The following is a 23,750-nucleotide window of genomic DNA, read 5'->3' on the forward strand; positions in this document are numbered from 1 at the left end:
TATTAACAAAATAAAATGGCAAATAGCCTATTTAATATTAACGAAATAAAATGCATTGTATGCCTAATCACCAAAGACTGATTATTTGAACACAAAATCCTTCCTCCTTTCTTTCCTCAAGAAGACTTCAATGACTCTGTTGTACAGTCTATCTGTGCGTTCTAGTTCCACCAATAAGTCCTTTTCTATCGACATGGAGGCTAATGCTGAAAGCCGAGTCTGTCCAGTAGCATTTCTGGAATACGTTTTGATTCGCTTTAAGGCCGAGAATGACCGCTCGACAGAAGCCGTGGACACAGGGATAGTCACTGTCACACATGCCAATGTGTAAAGTTGCCCCATGTCCTCATTCAGATTTTTCTGCTTAAGGAAATCAAGGAGATCAGAGGGACTTTTCCCTTCAAAATCAGTCATAGCATACATTACAGTCAGTTCTGTTTTTAGCTTGGATAGGTCGAACAGTGTTCCGTGACTCTCTGTTAAGCTGGAGAAGGCTGTTTGCGGGAATTTTTTCCGGTAGGTCTGAAAGTGCTGGGGGTCCAGGAGGGAGAGAAACATTAATTTTTCGTGGTCTTGAAACCTGTTTCGTATCTGGCAAAGAATGTTGCCCAGAATATTGCTGTGGAGTTGTTGGTAGTATGTGCGAGGGTCTCCTTGTGCTGGGCCTCTGCGTGCGCTGGGTGAACTTGAGATGCGCGCTGTGTCATCGTAGATTCGAGTGAACCTGCGCCTCTCTCGCTCAATTGTGTCACAAAACTCATTCACCCTTGTCAGGCAGAATTGTACATCCAAAGTTTGTTTCTGTAGAATTCCAAAAAGCACAACTGAATAATTAAAAATCCCATTGAATGTTTCAAGCAAAAAACAAAACTCAAAATCATCCAAACGTGCATTAAATCCATCAGCCATAAGCACAGTATCCCCGTCATGGTCATCATGATGTTCCAGTAAGTGGTTAAACAGCTCCTTTAGGGCAACTCTCTTTTCAAAGACTGCATTGACCAATCTAGATGTATATTGCCACCTCGTTGGTGCAACCTTAGGAAGACGACGCTTGCAGATGTCATCCAGCAGTTGCGTGCGCTTAGGGGATCGTGAGAAAAATGCTGCAAGGCCATTGAGGTTGGCAAAGAAGACCTTGCATTCTTTAAGCTTTGAGGCTCCTTGAGTCAGTACTAAATTTAGTCGATGTGCATAGCAGTGAATGAATAAGGCCATCGGTGCCCTCTCCTTAACTTTAGCCTGCACCCCATTGAGTCCAGATGCCATGACTGCTGCGCCATCAAAACACTGTGCCACAACTTTATCCAGACTACATTCATTTTCCTCCAAGAAACGGAAAATAAGAGCGGCAATGTCATCAGCTCGCTTGCCGCTTGTCACATCTTCAAATCGGATAAATCGCTCCTTGACTCCTGTGTCCGTCACATAACGCAGGACGAGTGAGAGCTCTGCTGCATTTCCCACATCTGTTGTCTCGTCCACCATAACAGCAACAAAGGGAGCTTTTTTAATCTCCATTTTGATCTCTTCTCCCATCACTTCAGCAATAGCATAAATTAGGTCATTTTGTATTTTGCCTGACGTCCCAATGAACACTTTGTTAGTGGACAGGTGGTATTGTAAATCTGTGTTGCTTTCAGAAAGAAAAGAAAGAAGCTCCACGTAGTTCCCTTTGTTTGTGGAGTCAGCACTTTCATTGTGTCCCCTAAATGAAAGTTCCTGTTTACCCAAAAACATGACACAATCAATGAGTCTTTTCAATATTTCCCTATTTTTCTTCACCTTTTCATTGTGCAGCTCCGTTGCCCTGCGCGCTTGTTCGTTGAGCTGTAGATCCACTCGGGTGTCCCCAAAAGTTTTCAAAAGCACCATTGCTTGTAAGTGCCCAGCCGTACTTTGGTGTCTCGTTGCTGCCTTGGTTAGACAACTCAAGTTTGCAAAGCCAGTGTGGCTCCAAACACCAAATCGATCACTTGCAAATAATAGGCATTCCCAGCAGTACAGTTTGCAGTGCTTCTCGGAGCCTGTGAGCCATTGATAGCGCTCGTAGTTGGAACTTTGAAAGTGGCGAACGAACCCCTTTCCCGCCTGTGACAGGCTTTGTAGCGTCGGCGTCGGGCGACCTCTCCTTACAATGTCTAACTTTTCTTGAAAAGTTCGTCTTGAGAATGGCGTTATAATTATATCCTCGACCAAATCGATATCTTCTCCTCCTTCCGCCATTGTGGGTTGAAAAAACAGCTTAGTAGTACGCAAATTAATTTGTTTATCAAATTCAGTTTCCTAGTTCTGAGGTTCTGCATAGACCTGCCCATAGGACCTGCCTCTCAATATTGGTAATCCAATCAAAAGACGTGCATGCACTACGCCTGCTAGCTGGCTCCTGTGTAACACTGGAGCCAGCTAGCAGGCGTACAATAGCCAACTCTAAAGCTGATTGGTTGACACTAAATTTTCATTTCCATTCACTTTAAGCTACAAGCATCCGCACTGTTGATTCTGAAGGCCTGAGGGCAGATTTTAGACCCCTGGCAACACATGATGGCTGAATATGATTGGATAAAAGATCTAACATAAAGACCAGCCCTCCAAATCTCAACCTGGGGCTGGAAGCAGTGCAACCAAGAGGAAAGCTATGAAATGAAGAGTATAACTCTTACTCTGGGGAATAATTTAATACATATTTGTGGGAAAATATATTTAAAAAATATATATATTCTGATGTTTAGGCCAGCAGAGAAGGCCTTGCTGGCCCACCACTGACACACACACACACACACACACACACACACACACACACACACACACACACACACACACACACACACACACACACACACACACACACACACACACACACACACACACACACACACACACACACACACACACACACACACACCTCTGAAGGAGTGAGAGAGGAAAGAGTGGCCTGACGAGGACTCCGATGTCAGAGTTGATTTCCCCAGTGTGTGATCAGTTAGGGAGAAAATAAGAAACTGAGAGGGAGGAGAGGAAAGAGAGGGAGGGGAAACGAGTGCAGAGGGTGGACAGAATCTAATTTCTCACCCACATTAAAGGGAAAAACCATCCATTTCAATCACCAGCCAACAAGAGAGACGTACACACGCTCCCCACAAGTGTGTGTGTGTATGTGTGTCCGTGCACGTGTAGTCTATCCGTCAGTCCTTGTCGTGCTACACAAACGTACAGACGCTCAAATATTTGTCCAATTATACCTTGACACAGACATGGGGAATCACACAGAGGTATCCTTCTCAAGAGGACCAGGGGGACATGTTATCTCCCGGGGGTCAAAACAAAAAAGTGGCCTAATTAAGTACGTAATTATTAGCATTCTGTGTTTTCCCATGCAAAAGTGATTGCTTTTGATAAAAACACTTCTGCCTTTCCAATGAAAAATAATAATATTTTTTTTTTATACAGTACCTGTCAAAAGTTTCTCATTCAAGGGTTTTTCTTTATTTTTACTATTTTCTACATTGTAGAATAATAGTTAAGACATCAAAACTATGAAATAACACATATGGAATCATGTGTGCAAAGCTGTCATGAAGGCAAAGGGTGGCTACTTTGAAGAATCTAAAATCTAAAATATATTTTGATTTGTTAAACACTTTTTTGATTACTACATGATTCCATATGTGTTATTTCATAGCTTTGATGTCTTCACTATTATTCTACAATGTAGAAAATAGTACAAATAAAGAAAAACCCTTTAATGAGTAGGTGTCCAAACTTTTGACTGGTACTGTATATTTGATGGAACATGTATGTTGTATGTTTCTGGACGATGCAACATGCTGCCTTGTTGACAACATGACCGAGCACCACAGATGACTGTTCCATTTGAGAATGGACCTCCTCCCTCCCCGCCTTTGCCCGGTTCCCTGCAGCTCAGTATATTCAAAACAGCCCAGTGACTCACAAGGCTCGTCTGTCGTCATTGTGCTTGTAAACAAACACCACGTGACTGGGGACTACCGGTAAGCTTCATAATGAAAAACTATGTGACAGGTGAAATGAAGAACACAATATTCTCTGTCTCCTAACGCAGGGCTCTCCAACCCTGTTCCTGTAGAGCTACAGTCCTGTAGGTTTTAACTCCAACCCTGTTCCTGTAGAGCTACAGTCCTGTAGGTTTTAACTCCAACCCTGTTCCTGGAGAGCTACAGTCCTGTAGGTTTTAACTCCAACCCTGTTCCTGGAGAGTTACAGTCCTGTAGGTTTTAACTCCAACCCTGTTCCTGTAGAACTACAGTCCTGTAGGTTTTAACTCCAACCCTGTTCCTGTAGAGCTACAGTCCTGTAGGTTTTAACTCCAACCCTGTTCCTGTAGAACTACAGTCCTGTAGGTTTTAACTCCAACCCTGTTCCTGTAGAGCTACAGTCCTGTAGGTTTTAACTCCAACCCTGTTCTTGTAGAGCTACAGTCCTGTAGGTTTTAACTCCAACCCTGTTCCTGGAGAGCTACAGTCCTGTAGGTTTTAACTCCAACCCTGTTCCTGTAGAACTACAGTCCTGTAGGTTTTAACTCCAACCCTGTTCCTGTAGAACTACAGTCCTGTAGGTTTTAACTCCAACCCTGTTCCTGTAGAGCTACAGTCCTGTAGGTTTTAACTCCAACCCTGTTCCTGTAGAGCTACAGTCCTGTAGGTTTTAACTCCAACCCTGTTCCTGTAGAGCTACAGTCCTGTAGGTTTTAACTCCAACCCTGTTCCTGGAGAGCTACAGTCCTGTAGGTTTTAACTCCAAACCTGTTCCTGGAGAGCTACAGTCCTGTAGGTTTTAACTCCAACCCTGTTCCTGGAGAGCTACAGTCCTGTAGGTTTTAACTCCAACCCTGTTCCTGGAGAGTTACAGTCCTGTAGGTTTTAACTCCAACCCTGTTCCTGGAGAGTTACAGTCCTGTAGGTTTTAACTCCAACTCTAATCTAGAGCAGATAATAATGAACTGGTTGATAACCTGAATCAGGTCAGTTACAACTGGGGTTGGAGCGAAAACCTACAACCTACAGAGCCATGTCCTAACGTATTGCACAAGTTGACTGCAGGTATTTACTTAAAAAGTAGCGACAAATCTATAACATCAAATAACATTTTATTGGTCGCATACACATATTTAGCAGACGTTATTGCGGGTGTAGTGAAATGCTTATTATTAAAATATAAACTCAGCAAAAAAAGAAACATCCTCTCACTGTCAACTGCGTTTTTTTCAGCAAACTTAACATTACATTTACATTTAACATGTTTAAATATTTGTATGAACATAACAAGATTCAACAACTGAGACATAAACTGAACAAGTTCCACAGACATGTGACTAACAGAAATGGAATAATGTGTCCCTGAACAAAGGGGGGATCAAAATCAAAAGTAACAGTCAGTATCTGGTGTGGCCACCAGCTGCATTAAGTACTGCAGTGCATCTCCTCCTCATGGTTATTTTGATTTTTACGAATTATCTTTGAAAGACAGGTTCCTGAAAAAGCGACGTTTCTTTGTTTGCTGAGTTTATATTGAAATGTATTCAAAAAATTATAAGAAATTGTTTCAATAGTATTGACGGTATTGAAAAACTCAAATCTAGACATCGAAGCCAGTTCCACTGCGTTTTTTCGTTGTTCCCCTCTAATCAGGGACTGATGTAAAACAGGGACACCAGGTAGGTGCAATTAATGTGCAATTAATGTATCAGGGCGGACGTAAAGGTAACGTAAAGGTAATGGCGGACTGAACGAAGTTATGTAGAGCACCTCAAGATAAAACATAATATTCGAAATATCTGCTAAATTAGACTAAAATATTAGCACTAAATAATCTGGTGGGTGATAACCTTCAATCTGGATAATAACACAAAACAAATCCTAAGACTAGAGACATTTATCGACAAATATTACAAAAACAAGCAACACCCAAACATGACGGAGAGTAAGACAGGGGAACCGATTCAAAAACGAAAACGTGACTCCTCAACCGACACTGATGATCTAATATTCTCACCACCGGCAATGGTAAAGGTCGAAACCGATCTGTTAAAATCAATAAATGACAAACTGGGTATACTTGAATTAGTTAGTAAAGATATAAAAGAGTTGAAGGCAAGCCTAGAGATGAGTGATGAAAAAGCTGCGGCTTTGGAGAAGGAAACACACGCGCTAAAAGGGACAGTCAATAAGATTGAAACCGAAATGAATGAATTTAAAAAGGAGAACAACGTTCTGAAGGAATGCTTACTGGACATACAAACTAGATCCATGAGAGAGAATTTGGTACTTACAGGTATCCAAGAGAAAGAAGGAGAGGTTCCTGAATCTGTAGTTAGAGAGTTCCTTTTTGCAGCGCTTCAGATTCCACGCGAAGTTATCGATAAGATCCAACTTGAACGTGTACACCGCCTCAGACAGAGAGGGCAGAGGTACGAACGCCCAATTGTTGCCAAATTTGCTTCATTTAAAGATAAAATAATGGTTAAAAGCCTGGGTAAAAGACTTGCTGGGACCAAAATTGGCATGAATGATCAGTTTCCGAAAGAAATTGCAGAACGGCGCAAAGTTCTGTATCCAATTTTCAAAGAAAATAGATTAAAAGCGAAACGAGTAGCTCTCGTCGTTGATAAACTATATATTGATAACCAGTTGTTCAGAGACACAAAGATTACTCCATGGTTATTTTAAAAATTACAAAGTTCTCATAGATGAGGAAAATAAACACAATTCAAGCCCGGTTACTGATTGTAACAATACAATACAAAATATAGCTTTTCTATAAATCTTCACATATAACTAATTGAACACAAGCACTATTTCTACATAGTGAAGATAAAAACTAAGTAAACAGAAGGCACAGTATGTGTGGATGGTGTGGTGTGTGTTTATTTTTATTTGTTATGTTTGGAAAGTTGAGTGAGTGAGTAATGAAATAGTTGCATATCCCAGAGCCAGTGTATTGCTGTGGGCCGGGTATGAGAGGGCTTTCAATGTTGTTCAGATGATGGATATACTTTTATAATGAATTATACGTCTTATTTATTTATTGTCCTATCATGGGGAACTACATTTTTAAAATAAATTATATCTAATTATTTATTATCCTATTTTAATGGTACGGTCCATGGCCCTATACCCTAGACACCCACATGAATGGCCCAGATACTAAGGAGAAGTCCCTAACTGTTTTATGTGCATGCTGTAAGCGGTCTGTATGCAGCCAAAATGAGGTCAGGGACCAAGAGCAGCACTGCCCCCTCAAGATTCTGAGCCTGCTTGGCAGGGTTGGTCCTGCAAAGCCAAAGCCCCCTAAAGGGAGAGCATAATAAACAAGGAAATTCTCAAAGCTGCTAATGAGAACCTTGACGACCTTGTACCTAGCCGGTGGGGATTCCGGTGGGGTGCCCCCACCCAGGCAGTGGCAGTGCTGGCAACACTAGCTGCAGTAACCCATGGGGAGGGGGTCACACTCGGACATTCAGAGAGGGGGTATATTATTGTGGCCCTGGTGGCACGAAACCAATCGGACTGCATGGAGATGCTTGGGAACATGGTCAAAATGGATGACCGTATTGTGGGTGTTTCAGGAAGAAGGTGTACATTTGACCTCCATCATCTAGGATGTGACAATGGTAAATAAATCTCTACATTTATGCTCATTTTTTGCGCGGTCTTGCAGGCCTTCTCATGCAGCTGCAACTGCAAGTACATTTGTAAATCATGACCCATCTTGAGTTGGGCTCTGGGATGGTGCAATTGTTGAGAGGGTGAGCTTATGGTTGTGTGGGGGTAAGGGCTGAATGTGTGTGGGTGTATGTGTGTATCCCACAACTGTTGCGAAGGAAGAAGTAAAAGATGTTAGGGACTATAGAGGATGATTCACAGCAATATGTAATAAAAATCGAGGTGAGGGCGATGGAAATGCATTTGGCAATGGATCTGCTTCGGTTCGGTGGATGGCGCTGTGTGCACTTTTCGAAGGATGGATCCCAGTCGGTCCGGGGCTGTGCGATGCGGGGGGTCGGGGGTGGTCTGCCGGGCATTGGGATGACAACCCAACTCGAGATGGGGGCTTTTGGCGGGTGGAATAGTGGGGACCAATTGGAGGTTTGCTTAGTGGAGATGCAAATGTCATGGTACAACTATATAGAAACTCAATCATTATGTTACTTTTTAATAGGACGTTTACAAACATATATTTTGATAAAAATAATTGAAAGGTGTGTCTCATTATGGTAAGTGGTGAAATAAGTATAGCCAGTTACAATTGTAATGGCTTAGCAGATAATAAGAAAAGACGATCAGTATTTACCTGGCTAAAAGAGAAGGATTATAATATCTACTGTTTACAGGAAACCCATTCGACAGTTTTAGATGAAGTTTTGTGGAAAAAGAACTGGGGGGGCGAAATATATTTCTCCCATGGGCAAAGAAATTCAAAAGGGGTGATGGTTTTAATTAATAATAACTTTGATCCAAATGTGCAACTTGTCCAAACAGATCCTCAAGGTAGATGGATTATTTTAAATATGTTATTGGACAATAAACATATATGGCTTATTAACCTATACGGTCCGAATAATGATGATCCAAGCTTCTTTGACAATATATATAAGAATGTATCAACTCTACAAGCAACACTAGACTCTATTATTATAGTGGGAGATTTTAATACGGTCTTAAATACCTCTATGGACCGGAAAGGAAATCACACTACAAACTATCACCCTCAGGCACTTAAGGAAATCAGGAATGTCATGGATATATTGGAATTAGTGGATATATGGAGACTTAAATACCCTGACCTAGTGAGATATACATGGCGGAGGCTTAATCAAGCTAGTCGCCTTGACTACTTTCTTATATCATTCTCTCTGGCACCAAAAGTTAAAAAGTGTTTGATAGGGGACAGAATGCGGTCGGACCATCACATAATTGGCATATATATTACTCTTACAGAATTTCCACGTGGGCGAGGATATTGGAAATTTAATCAAAGCCTACTAGATGATAAATTGTTTAGAACTAGGACAGAAGAATTTATAACTGACTTTTTTAGACATAACATAGGTACAGCAGATCCCCATATTGTATGGGACACTTTTAAGTGTGGCTTTAGAGGCCATGCAATTCAGTACTCATCTATAAAACAAAAGCAATTTCGATCAAAAGAGTCCATATTAACAAAGGAAATTGAAGGACTAACAGTACAGTTAGATAACAATAAAAACGGTACCATAGAGGCACAGAATAAGTTAGAGGAAAAACAAAAAGAAATGGAGGAACTTATTCAAGAAAGATCCAGTGTAATATATTATAAAAATAAAGCGAACTGGATGGAATATGGGGAAAAATGCACCAAATTCTTTTTCAATCTTCAATATAGAAATGCTACCAAAAAAAACATATTAAAACTTGTTACAAATGATGGAGTCACGCATGATTCACCAAATGATATTTTGAAAGAGGAAGTAAAGTACTTTAAGAATATATTTTCGTTTCAGGCTCCTCCATCTCCACTAACTGAAACTAATTGTATGGATTTTTTCCCTAATAATAATGTAAAATTAACATCTGTACAGAAAGACTCATGTGAAGGCCTAATTACAGAGGAGGAACTACTTGATGCAATTGGGGCCTTTAAGGATGGGAAAACTCCAGGACTGGATGGCATACCAGTGGAAGTATACAAACATTTTTTTGATATACTCAAAGGACCATTATTAGCTTGTTTTAACCACTCCTATATAAATGATAGATTATCAGACACGCAACAAGAAGGTGTGATATCATTATTACTGAAACAGGACAAGTGGTATATATAAAGATCCAGTCCATTTAAAAAATTGGAGACCTCTTACACTTCAGTGTTGTGATGCAAAAATCCTAGCAAAATGCTTGGCGCATAGAATAAAAAAAGTTTTGTCAGATATTATTCATCCTAATCAGACAGGTTTTTTACATGGACGATACATTGGAGATAATATAAGGCAAGTACTGGAAACAATAGAACACTATGAAATATCGGGGACACCAGGCCTGGTTTTCATAGCTGATTTTGAAAAGGCTTTTGATAAAGTACGACTGGAGTTTATATATAAATGCCTAGAATATTTCAATTTTGGGGAATCTCTTATAAAATGGGTAAAAATTATGTATAGTAACCCTAGGTGTAAAATAGTAAATAATGGCTACATCTCAGAAAGTTTTAAACTATCTAGAGGAGTAAAACAAGGTTGTCCACTATCGGCATATCTATTTATTATTGCCATCGAAATGTTAGCTGTTAAAATTAGATCAAACATTAATATTAAGGGATTAGAAATCCAGGGCCTAAAAACTAAGGTGTCATTGTACGCTGATGATTCATGTTTTCTTTTAAAACCACAACTAGAATCTCTCCACGGCCTCTTAGAGGATCTAGATACATTTGCTATCCTCTCTGGATTAAAACCAAATTATGATAAATGTACCATATTACGTATTGGATCACTAAAAAATACACATTTTACATTGCCATGTAGTTTACCAATTAAATGGTCTGACGGTGATGTGGACATACTCGGTATACAAATCCCAAAAGAAAGAAATGATCTCACTCCAATAAATTTTTATAGAAAGTTAGCAAAAATAGATAAGATCTTGCTACCATGGAAAGGAAAATACCTGTCTATTTGTGGGAAAATCACCCTGATTAACTCTTTAATCATATCACAGTTTACCTATTTGCTTATGGTTTTGCCTACACCTAGTGACCTGCTTTTTAAATTATATGAACAAAAAATATTCAATTTTATTTGGAACGGCAAGCCAGATAAAATTAAAAGGGCCTATTTATATAACGAATATGAATTCGGAGGGCAGAAATTATTAAATATTAAAGCATTAGACCTCTCACTAAAGGCATCAGTCATACAAAAGTTATATTTAAATCCAAACTGGTTCTCTAGTAGATTGGTACGAATGTCTCATCCTATGTTCAAGAAGGGCCTTTTTCCCTTTATTCAGATTACACCTGCTCACTTTCGGTTGCTTGAAAAGGAAATAATCTCCAAAATATCTTTATTTTTTAAACAAGCCTTAGAAAGTTGGTTGCAATGTCAGTTTAATCCACCTGAAAGGACGGAACAAATAGTACAACAAATCTTGTGGTTAAATTCAAATATAGTAATTGATAAAAAAACTGTATTTATCGAAGAAATGTTTAAAAAAGGTATAATTTTTGTGAATGATATCATAAATAGGACTGGTGGAGTAATGTCACACATGCAGCTAACACAGACATATGGAAATGTCTGCTCTACCCAAAATTACAACCAATTAATTGCAGCATTACCACAAAAATGGAAGAGGCAGGTGGAAGGGGATAAAAGTAAGGAACTTGTATGTCGGCCTTATATTAAAGAACATAAATGGTTAAAAAAAAGTGTGATAAATAAAAACATATACCAATTTCATTTAAGGACCAAAAAACTTACAGCTGTGCCATATAAATTGCAAAATAGTTGGGAAGAGATTTTCGATGTACCCATTCCATGGCACATGGTTTATGAATTGATACGCAAAACAACGCCGGATTCAAAACTTCGAATTTTTCAATTTAAATTATTGTACAAAATTCTTGCAACTAATAGAATGTTATATATATGGGGGATACAATCTTCCCAGCTCTGTAGATTCTGCTGTGAGGAGGCAGAGTCATTAGACCATTTATTTTGGTATTGTCCGCATGTAGCTCGTTTTTGGTCACAGGTCCAGGAATGGTTGAAGAATTGCAACATTTGCGTAGAACTAACGCTACAGATAGCAATACTGGGGGATTTGAAAAGCCATAGTCAATCAATCAATAATATAATAATTATTTTAGCAAAAATGTTTATTTTTAATTTACAATCCGTGGAAGCTATGAGAATAGGAAGATTCAAATCTTTTGTGAAGCATCACAGCACAGTTGAAAAATATATGGCAAATAAAAATCCGAAATGGATGATGTTGGAAGATAGATGGGAAAGGTTGAGTGGAGCTGAAGGGTGGGACTAATAACAAGATAAACAATGTAGGGCATACGGGATCTGTGAAATGTGTATAGGTGTGGAGCTATTGTGAAATAGCACAGTTACAAGTGGAAATCAAACTGGATGGACAACAGAAATAGAGGAAGGACTAAGAACAAACAAGAGAGAACTATTATAAAGTAGACTGTGTCTGTAAAATGTGTATAAGATGTATAAATTGAAGGTAAAAACAGAAATGTTTATCCGTTTACTCCAATTGGGGGATTGGTGGTAGGGTTTGCGGGGAATAATAATAAAGGTATACTCTTTAAAAAAAGTATGTATGTCTATGTAGGTATGTGTATGTATATATGTGTATATGTATGCATACGTGAATGGATATATATATTTACCCAAAAAAATATGGGGGATTGGAAATGATGCAGACAATTACATTGGAAGCAACATTCTTTCCGCAATATTAAGCTGATCCACCCCCCAAAAAAAAAAACAAAAAAAAAAAAAATGTATCAGGTAGAACAGAAAACCAGTAGGCTCTGGACATCGTATGGTAAGTGTTGAATACCCCTGGTACATACAGTATACCATCCAAACCTATCTGGGAGGAAGAAAGTGTTTGTATGAGAAGATAATAGGTAGAGAGACAGAGATAAACAAACAGAGGGAGAGAGGGAGACCGAGAGAGGGGGGGGGGGGGGGGGGGGGGGGGCGATCATAGGGATAAATAGACAGATATGGTATTTTCTATTTTTTTGTAGAGTAAATAAGCCTGTCAGCACTGATGATTGACGTGAGGGTGTGTGTGTGTTACAAGGACAGTCTGAGGGAGGTAGTCGATGGGAGATATAAGCGGGCTATATAAGATAGAGAGATACAGCAGAGAGAGGAACGAGAGGGAGGAAGAAAGTGTTTGTATGAGAGAGAGAAGATAGAAAAAGAGACAGAGATAGGGGGAGACAGAGAAAGGGGGAGACAGAGAGAGATAGAGAGGGGCAATCAGAGGTATAAATAGACAGATATGGTATTTTTCTGTAGAGTAAATAAGCCTGTCAGCACTGATGATTGGTGAGAGGGTGTGTGTGTGTGTGTGTGTGTGTGTGTGTGTGTGTGTGTGTGTGTGTTACAAAGACAGTCTGTGTGTTAGCAGCACAGACAGACCAGTCTGTGTTCATAGGCCAGACCAGCTGTACAGCTAGTTAATGCAGGCATGCAGTACAGCAGGGTACCCCAACTGGCGGCCAGCGGGTGATTTTATTTGCCCCCCCAAGATTTATGAGCAAAATGTTACTTGTCAGACATAAAAGACTGTAAAAAGACCAGCAAATCAGCTCATAGTGATTTTAATTTAGGAAATCTGTTACAAAGTATTCCCACGCATTATAGGGAGATATATGTGATTGTATACAAATATAAGCAAGTTTTGAAATTATTATGTTTTAGTCAAATATTATATCTGTTTGGGCTTCTTGCAGTCTACAAATGATTTATAATTATGTTCCGGTCCCTCGACCATCCGCTCAAGAAAAAATATGCACGTGGCTGAATCTAGTTGATGATCCCTGCTGTACAGTATGTACTGGTGGGATATTATCCTGGGGCTATATAGGGTGTGTGTGTGTATGTACAGTATGTACTGGTGGGATATTATCCTGGGGCTATATAGGGTGTGTGTGTATGTACAGTATGTACTGGTGGGATATTATCCTGGGGCTATATAGGGTGTGTGTGTGTGTGTGTATATACAGTATGTGTGTGTTTGTTTGGGTTTATGCGCGTGTTTGGGATAATGCGTGTGTGTACAGCTGTACAGCTCACATGCTTCCAATGCCATACCCCATTAACCAATTACAGTTAAGCTCCCACTACTGTGTTGCAGAATGCACCAATTACAGGTCTGCCTCTCAACGCTACATCTCATACAGGATTGTCATTTAGTGTTGAATGTGCAACAAAACAACATGCTACTTTGAAACAGCTATGGTACACACACAGAAACACACACACACACAAACACACACACACACACAAACACACGGAATAGGCTTGAGAACCTCCAACCGGACAGGAGGAGAGGGGGAGCCCAGATACTTCACACCCAGGGAAAGAGCATCCAAACTGGGCTTCCAGAGAGCGAAACCCCCTCTCTCTGGAACTATCCTAACACAGCTTGACACGACACAGCAAAACAAAAGCTTGCACCACAACTGGGCACCTGACAAAACGCTAACACACACACACTCTTTTCTCTGTCTTTATCAGTGTCCACACTTGAACTTTAACCTATGAAACTTCTGGGCCTCAGATCTGAAAGAGTGTTTACGAACATGAAATCATGTGCAATTCTAACAGCCCATAATTTGGAGGGGGTGATTCTAGTCATTTGATGTTCAGCTGTCTGTGGATCAATAGGCACAGAACTTTCACAACTTTCAGCTCAATGCCACTATCAGAGCAATCTAAAACCATTTCAGAGATTTGCTATCTTGCCCTAGTGATACCGCACCATAGCTATCGAAAACAATTTCATTTGATGGTTATTATCTGACTATGGAAGTTTTCTTGTGAGTAACCAAGTAAACAAAAACAAAGTTTCAAGCCAGGATCTGCCACTGAAGGAATAAGCCTTGAGCTAAAGCTTTGCAGAGGCTTTATCCCAACAATTTTGATGTTCTTTTTTTTAAATCCTTGAACAATTGCTGGAGACCCACGGGGTGTGTATGGTTTTGTTCCAGCCTTGCACTAAGTAACAACAACTGCTTCAACTAATCAACTTATGATCAAACAGCTGACTGTCATAAATCCTTCAACTCCGATCCAAGTATACCTTAGGTACTTCAAGGTTTTGAGTTGATATTTTTTTGCTCAGTAGAAGCATAGATATTAGCATAGTAATATTGTATAGGCTGTGTTCAAACCTAGTCTGCCCTCTTGATATGAAAAGCATATTGTACCATCTGTCTCCTACCGTTTGGTCTCATGATAATTTGACTGTGTTCAGCCTTGCCATACTGATAATAATATCCATCTTGGTACTATTCCACAACCCCAGCCTCTGACTCTAGAGAGATATGGTGTTGATTCTGTATGCATGAACACAGGTGGTTGGTCAATTACATGTGAATATTCATGAGCAGTTCACCACTCCTCATTAATGATTCAAACAAAATGGCTGCCAACAAGTGGCGGGGAAAATCACAGAGCACGGGAGGGAGGGAGGGAGGAGTGAAAGTGTGTGTGTGTGTGTGTAACGTGTGTGTATGCCTCACGATTCCTCCCACACCCCACCTCTCCTTGCCCCCCTTGCCCATACTCAATGGGGCATGACTGTTCTAATGGCAGAGCCTGGAGAGTTAGTTGTGCTTCTTATTTCGTGTTGTCGTTGGTTAGTCTGAGCACATTACCCAAATGTCACCTCCAGAGCTTCATCACGGGGGGAAATGGACTGGAACAGAACGACATCTTGGCTTTAGCCTCAGGGAAAGAAGGGAAGGAGGATAAAGGAGGGGGGAGAAGAGAAGAGTGGAAGCATTGGATCGGAGGAAGGGAAGGGTAGATGCTGTGGGAGGGTCAATTGAAAGTGAAAGTTTGTGTGTGTCAAGAAGTATTTTCTGGTGTGTGTGTGTGTGTGTGTGTGTGTGTGTGTGTGTGTGTGTGTGTGTGTGTGTGTGTGTGTGTGTATGCCTGTCTGTGTATATTTGGTGTGTGTGTGTGTGTGTGTGTATGTGTGTGACTGCAGTAGCCCATGTATTTACCCTGGGAGTCGATAGCTATTACCGCTAACCACTTAGCGGTGATAGCTAGCCGTCTGTCTCCTGCCCTGTACGTGATTGCAGGCCTCGAAGCCTCATCACCATTATATTAAGACACCCTGCTTTCAAAAGACCCATAATATCCCTGTCTGTGGGCTCCTTTATTCGCTGTTACATTATACAGTATATAAGAGTCCCTTACTATTCTAGCTGTTTGCTAAATGTAACTGCATGGGGACAGATTGCTACTGTGCTGTGTCTTCCCCCCATTGACGTTTCCTGTCGTGCTGAAGAGGTTTAATTATGCAGTATGTGTAGCCTATGTGCTTCTGCAGCACACACAGAGACACAGTGGCTGTGAACGAGCCGTTTGAGGTGATCTTACATTGTGAGGGAGAGAAAGAGAGGGGGAGAGAGAGAGCGAGAGAGAGCGAGAGAAAGAGAGAGAGAGAGCGAGGGAGAGAGGGAGAGAGGGAGAGAGGGAGAGAGGGAGAAAGAGAGAGAGAGAGAGAGAGAGAGAGAGAGAGAGAGAGAGAGAGAGAGAGAGAGAGAGAGAGAGAGAGAGAGAGAGAGAGAGAGAGAGAGAGAGAGAGAGAGAGAGAGAGAGAGAGAGGGAGAGATTGAAGAGTACATTTAAGTAGATACACTGACAGGGGAAACTGCAAGGCTAAGACATAATGCATACTGTGAGACAGCATGGTAATTTTTGGTGGACGCTACTGACTTAGTCATCATCTCTGAGGACAAGTTAGTAGTCCCTATGTCATTCCTAAGTCGTCCCTAAGTCCCTATGCCCCACCCAGGTAGGTCTGCAGTAACAGACAGTAAGGAGATAGATCTGCCTGTTGCGCTGCCAGCTAACTCTACAGTATAGGACAGCATGCGACTGGGCTAGGGTTGAATACTGGGAACCGGGTTACTGAGATTTACTGAGATTTCCTGCACAAACTCCACTCTCTTTTCCCAGGATAAATAACTGCGAGCAAACGGTATATTATAATAAATTATTTCTATGAACAGCATGACATGAAATGGAACTATTAAATGATATGCAATGTCTAAATCTGTCTTCTCTGCAGCCTTCTCTCTGCTATCTGCATGATCAATCATCAACGCTCAGGGTGGGTACAGACAGCGCATCTCAGTACGGAGCACAGTTTACAATGCATGTTTCATCTCATCATGGTAACTTTTTATCTTGTGACAGATAGGCCTACATTTCCTGCAACATAGTCTATGCTACAGTAATATAAAGACTGAATGCGTGTCTAATTTACACATCTCCATCTGGCTTTCGGAGGTCACCTTATTTTTTAATTTGTAAAGATGATTGTTTTGTTTGAAACAGCCTCGAATCAACACTCGAATATCATTGCTTTAAATCAGAGTGCATGTGAGCTCTCTCTCTCTCCATCAATTCCATTCAAATTGCATCCAAAATAGATAATCCTGTCCAATAATCTACTAGAAAATCTACGGCAAGATCTAAAAATGATTGTCTAGCAATGATCAACAACCAATTTGACAGAACTTGAAGAATTTTGAAAAGAAGAATAGGTAAATATTGCACAATCCAGGTGTGGAAAGCTCTTATAGACTTACCCAGAAAGACTCAGCTGTAATTGGGCTCCCGAGTGGCGCAGTGGTCTAAGACAGTGCAAGAGGCATCACTGCAGTACCTGGTTCAAATCCAGGCTGCATCACATCCGGCCGTGATTGGGAGTCCCATAGTGTGGCCCGGGTTTGGCCGGGGTAGTCCCTGCATCACATCCGGCCGTGATTGGGAGTCCCATAGTGTGGCCCGGGTTTGGCCGGGGTAGTCCGACAATTCCTTCGACCTCATGGCTTGGATTTTATGCTCTGACATGCACTGTCAACTGTGGGACCTTATATAGACAGGTGTGTGCCTTTCCAAACCATGTCCAATCAATTGAATTTACCACAGGTGAACTACAATCAAGTTGTAGAAACATCTCAAGGATGGTCAATGGAAACAGGATGCACCTGAGCTCAGTTTCGAGTCTCATAGCAAAGGGTCTGAATACTTATGTAAATAAGGTATCTGTTTTTTATGTTTTATACATTTGCAAACATTTCTAAAAACCTATTTTCAATTGTAAACCTGTTTTCAATGTAATACATTTTAGAATAAAGCTGTAACATAACAAAATGTGGACAAAGTCAAGGGGTCTGAGTACTTTCCGAATGCACTGTAGCTAGCTACATCTAAGGGCTTTGTTTTTCTGTCGTGCGAAATGTGCGGTAGCCTATACTGTATATCATAGGTTATGTCTTGGATAACAGCACAATCATTTGAGTTTTTTGGTGCTTGGGATCATAAAATGTCTTTAATGTATGGTTCATAAAATCTCTTTAATGTATGGTTCATAAAATGTCTTTAATGTATGGTTCATACAATGTCTTTAATGTATGGCTTATCAGGCTCAGGTAGCATCAGGTTTGAATTTTCAAGCTCTAATCAATTCCAGACATATTGATGTGCTTTATACGCTTTCAATTTTGTCAGGAAAAACAGGGTTATCCGGGAGAAAAGTGATTTATTCTTGGGATGGATCATTTGTAAAATACCGGGGAAATGTTCAGCCCCAGACTGGGCTCTTCTTGTTCCATGTCTCTCTCGCACTCTTTCGGTCGCTCCTTCTCTTTATCTCTCGCATTCTCTCCATGTCTCTCTCACACTCTTTTCCTCTGTCTCTTCTTGTTTCTTTTCTCTCTCCAGAAAAGAGAGCGTGTGAGTGGCTCACAGTCATGTCCCATTACAGATCTGAGTGATTGGGCTAAATGCAGGAATCCCTGATTCCCCCCAGCCCTCCTCTGATTAGTTTAGTTAGCACTTATCCGGAGCTGACCCCTGGAGAAATCTCACCTCTGAAGTGTGTGTGTGTGTGTGTGTGTGTGTGTGTGTGTGTGTGTGTGTGTGTGTGTGTGTGTGTGTGTGTGTGTGTGTGTGAAGGAGTGACTCAGAGTGACTGTCCTTGTAGACTGACATGTAGAAGCTCCACACACACCAGAGATGTATACAACTGCATAAGTTTCCTTCACCCATTAGAAGTCAATCACACAGCAAAATCCAACCAAAAAACCAACCAACCAACCAAACAGCGTAACTCTCACCAGGAGTGATTCAACCACAGTTACCATGACAACCCACCGCTGACTCACCACCTGGGAGTGTGGTAGAGGCACAGTTGCCAGGACAACCCGTGGTGTAGCCCACCATGGTATTGGTAGAGAGTAAAATGAGAACGCTGGGCACTGTGCTGCGACGGGTTCTGAAAGGAGTTCTATGCCCTCGTTCTAAGGAGTTCTATGGAGTTCTATGCCCTCGGCAAAAATCGGATCACACACTGACAGGGCGGATATGGTATCAATGACAACGAGTATGTGGACTAGGTATGTGGACCTGCTGCTGAGTGGTGACTGCGTGACAGTTTGGGCTATCTTAATCTCCAGATATCCTACAGTATGAAACATCAGTGAGTCCAGATCTCTTTTATTCACATCCAATAGCTGTGAGGGTGCAGACAGCGGTGACGGGGGTAACTGCGGTTACGGTAGTGACTCAACACTGTCCTGGACACTGTTTTTACTTCATTCTACAATTTCAACATCTATGACTGTGACGGTGTGGCCGATGGTAACGGAGGTGACTGTAGTTACGGAGCTGACCATCGTTGTTCCTGTAATTACATCATTATATACAGTACCGGTCAAACGTTTGGACACACCTACTCATTCCAGGGTTTTTCTTTATTTCTACTATTTCTACATTGTAGAATAATAGTGAAGACATCAAAAATATGAAATTCCACATATGGAACTCTATGAAGCATTTATTTGGGCTGCAATTTCTGAGGCTGTTAACTCTAATGAACTTATCCTCTGCAGCAGAGGTAACTCTGGGTCTTCCTTACCTGTGGCGGTCCTCATGAGAGCCAGTTTCATCATAGCGCTTGATGGTTTTTGCGACTGCACTTGAAGAAACTTTAAAAGTTCTTGACATTTTCTGGATTGACTGACTTTCATGTCTTAGTAGTAATAATGGACTGTCGTTTCCCTTTGCTTTTTTGAGCTGTTCTTGCAATAATATAGACAAGGTCTTTTACCAAACAGGGCTAACTTCTGTATACCACCCCTACCTTGTCACAACACAACTGATTGGCTCAAACGCATTAAGTCGTAAAGAAATTCCACAAATTAACAAGGCACACCTGTTAATTGAAATGCATTCCAGGTGACTACCTCATGAAGCTGGTTCAGAATGCCAAGAGTGTGCAAAGCTGTCATCAAGGCAAAGGGTGGCTATTTGTAGTCAACTTTTTCGTTGACTACATGATTCCATGTGTTATTTCATAGTTTATGTCTTCACTATTATTCTACAATGTAGAAAATAGTAAAAATAAAGAGGAACCCTTGAATAAGGTTTTCTAAAACTTTTGACCGGTAGTATATATTCAAAATCTACAGTAGTGCCGGTATTGACAACGGTGACGGAGGTGAATGTAGTATACAGAGGTTGTTGAACAGGTGGTTTGGGTGTGCCCTTACCGTTGAGGGGGCAGGTGTTGAAGAGGCCGATGTCCAGCGAGCAGGGCTTGCGGGTCACGGCGGTGGTGACGGACTCATATGGATTGTCCTCATCCTCCGGTAAGAACACGTCAAGGGAGGGCGATGGTACGATCTCCGCCGAACGCTTCGAGTCCTGATATGGGGAGGGAGGGAGAGAAAGAGAGAGAGCGTGAGAGAGGGAGGAACACGGTGAGAATGTCGTGGGTAGTTTCACGTGTGGAAACGACAGAATATTTGTGTGTATGTACATTGACAAGCACGGCCAATGTTCAATGTACAACCTTGAACGTTGGATCAACAATGTTTGTTTACTGCCCTTGGTACCATCAGATCACACAAACAACCCATCATCATAACTCATCCACCTCAAGGACACGGTTCAATTCAAACACTGTTCAGGCCTGCTCCCCCTGCTGAATCTAAGGAGTTGCTTGTACTGCGATTGATTTAATAAGCACAGGCACAACCAGATAGAGGAAAACACAAAAAACACACTGAAATACACCGATTTTGCAACAAAAAAATAAGCAATGACTGAGAGAAACAACATAGAAAATACACAGATTTAGCAACAAAAAAATAAGCTATTAGGCAAAAGTGTGACAGTATGTGTTACTCTTCTCTCTTTTTTTATAACCCTGTGTAACCAGATGTTGATATAGTAGAAAGACTGGAGACCACATATCCCAGGGTCTCCCTCTACTACTGAGAGGAGATAACCATCACCCTCGCTGAGGCCTCCGGCCCGTCACATGACATAGGGCAAAATCAGACAGCACGAAGGCCTTAAGTGTGGTTTCTGAGAAAAATAGCATGTTGCTCCCTTCAAGTCAAAATAGAAGAAACCATGAGATCATCCCTCCATGACTCCATTGCAACTGAGCCAAATTGGCTGATGTCCTGTGTGCAACCAGTTTCATGTTGTTCTATTCCTGTGACAGTATGAAAAGGTTGAGACCCAGCGGGTTGACAGAAAAACCCTTGGAACTAAATGTCTATATGGCATATGTGCACCCATGCCAAATGAAAACACAACAGTGAGCAATGGAGGGCGCAGGAAAGACAGACATTTCTCACCAGAGACGCATGGGCAATAGATGTCTGTGTTTCCCATAATGCACCACTCCATCATCATTACTGAGACGTCGCCCGGGTCACCCCACCATATTTGGTTGCCGTGGTACCGTCGTGGCGATGGGGGCGTGGTGTTGTCCATGACTCACCCCTGGTGTGTTAATTTCCCCTGCACCCTATCGACTCCCCCCTCCTCTCCGACCTCATTGTCTACTACATTACCCAGACACCACTGGGCCATCAATCACGCACTGAGAGCATGCAGAGAAGATTAATCATAGTCTTTGATTGAATGATCACTCCCTAGATAATCTGTCTGGTGTACACACACACACAAACGTTCACTACTCAATGTGTCGTATTACACTAATATAAAACCTCTGTGTGTGTGTGTGTCTGTGTGCTCCTTTTCTCACACACCCACGTGGTGCACAGACACACAACCACACACACCCACGTGTTGCACAGACACACAACCACACACACACCCACGTGTTGCACAGACACACAACCACACACACACACACACACACACGTGTTGCACAGACACAACCACACATACATAAAATACCAACAGGTCTATTGAATTTGAGTCACTTTACTCTAGCCCATGTAAAGTACCAGCCAGTGAAGTCACACGTGGTTTCAAACAGTAATAGTATGGTATGCGTTAACATTTCACGTCAATATGCTTACAGTCATCAGAAGTAATTACACTCCATAAAAAACTTGAGACAAAAACTGTGGCCCTGCGAATTGAGTCCCCTTATCAGTAACAGCCAACACCCTTTATACTCGGATTTTCTGATAGACGAAGAACCCAAGAGAGACTGTGTCCCAAATGACATCCTATTACCTATATAGTGCTCTACTTTTGACTGGAGCCCTAATGCATGTGCCCTGGTCAAAAGTAGTGCACTATAAAGGAAACAGGGTGTCAATTGGGACGCAGCCTTTCTCTGGAGCTATCATGGGTTCTCCTTCTGGGACTTATTAGACAACTTGGGTTCTTTGTGCAACCCATCTCTGGATGCAGTGGTCCAGAGGGAGAAGACAGGAATGCCTCTGTCTTTATCCTCCACATCAAACCATCCTTCTCTTTTCTCATTCTCTATCCTCTCTGACTTCCTAATGTACATCATGTTCCCTCCCTGTCACAATATCCCTTTCATCACTTTTCTCCACTCTGTCGGTTCTTATTTCACGTTCTCTCGCTGTCTTTCTCTCTCTCTCTCTCCCTCTCTGAAACAGACTTTTTTTGCATAAATCTACAAACCAATATCCCATTCTCTGGCTTTTTATTCTCTCTCTTTTTCTCTTCATCCCTCAAGTTTACTCGTCTGCCTGTGTAAAGAACACCCCAGCACACCAGCCTCTCCCTCCTTCTCTCCCTTCCACCCAGCTATCTCAGGGAGAGAGGCAGTGGAGGAACTCCAAACTTACTACGGAGAGAATAAAACAGAGGAGAGCAACGCAGCGATGAACCGAGAGCACCAGAGAAAGAGAGAGAAAAAGATGAAAGCCTAGTGGATACACTCCAACTTACTTCAGAGTAACTACAACAGTTTTACTGAATCCCGAGGAAAGGAGGGTGGAAAATGAGTTAGAGAAAAGGGCTGGTTCAGAGGAAGGGAAGGAAGTATGCTACAGTGGGTTTGAAGCAGGGATTTCCTCCCTCTCTTTCTGTCTCCCTGTCTCTCTCTCAAACACAATTTTGTTCTATTTGTTCTCCTATCTAAATAGGTAAAAGTCGTTCAACTCAAAGCGAGAGCCATTCTCTACTACCAGACACTTTAGTCCCCCACTCCCCAGTCCCCAGTCCCCCAGTCCCCACCTCTCCAGACTCCCACTCAATCAGAAAGTGTGTAAAAGGCCAGCGCACCAGAGACGCCACACCACCATCTGCATACCAAGTCAACTCAGAGGTGCTAAGGCAGTTTGTGTTACCTGTTAATAGTTGATCCCACCTCCACTTCCTGGTGTAGGGGGTGAGAAGGTTGAGTAGGTTCACGCAATGAGCTCCATGTCCAAACACAAACAAGACGGTGTCTTAAACACACACTTCCTCTCTTTCCCTCTCTCTCCCTCTCTCCTCCCTCCTCCCTCTTTATCTGTGGAGAGATAGGACACAGAGGAACTTGTGTGTCTGCCACAGGAAGGGAACAGACAAAAAGAGTCCTCCGGCAACTAATTAGCAGTCTCTTAGCAGTGTGTGTGTGTGTGTGTGTGTGTGTGTGTGTGTGTGTGTGTGTGTGTGTGTTTGTCAGGCCGGTAACCCAAATAGGAAATCTGTTGATACTACAGTC

The 23,750-nt window shown here is 41.7% G+C and overlaps 1 protein-coding gene across 1 annotated transcript in view; it reads right to left on the reverse strand.

Annotated features, from left to right (window-relative positions):
* LOC120032110 (ankyrin repeat and sterile alpha motif domain-containing protein 1B-like) overlaps positions 1-23,750 on the reverse strand; it is a 100,986-nt gene that overhangs the window by 39,838 nt on the left and 37,398 nt on the right. Inside the window, exon 7 of the mRNA XM_038978052.1 lies at positions 20,350-20,503. Within this exon, the coding sequence (XP_038833980.1) occupies positions 20,350-20,503 (154 nt within the window). The remainder of the gene's footprint in view (positions 1-20,349; positions 20,504-23,750) is intronic.

This window comes from Salvelinus namaycush, chromosome 38, assembly GCF_016432855.1.
Source record: "Salvelinus namaycush isolate Seneca chromosome 38, SaNama_1.0, whole genome shotgun sequence".
NCBI lineage: Eukaryota > Metazoa > Chordata > Actinopteri > Salmoniformes > Salmonidae > Salvelinus > Salvelinus namaycush.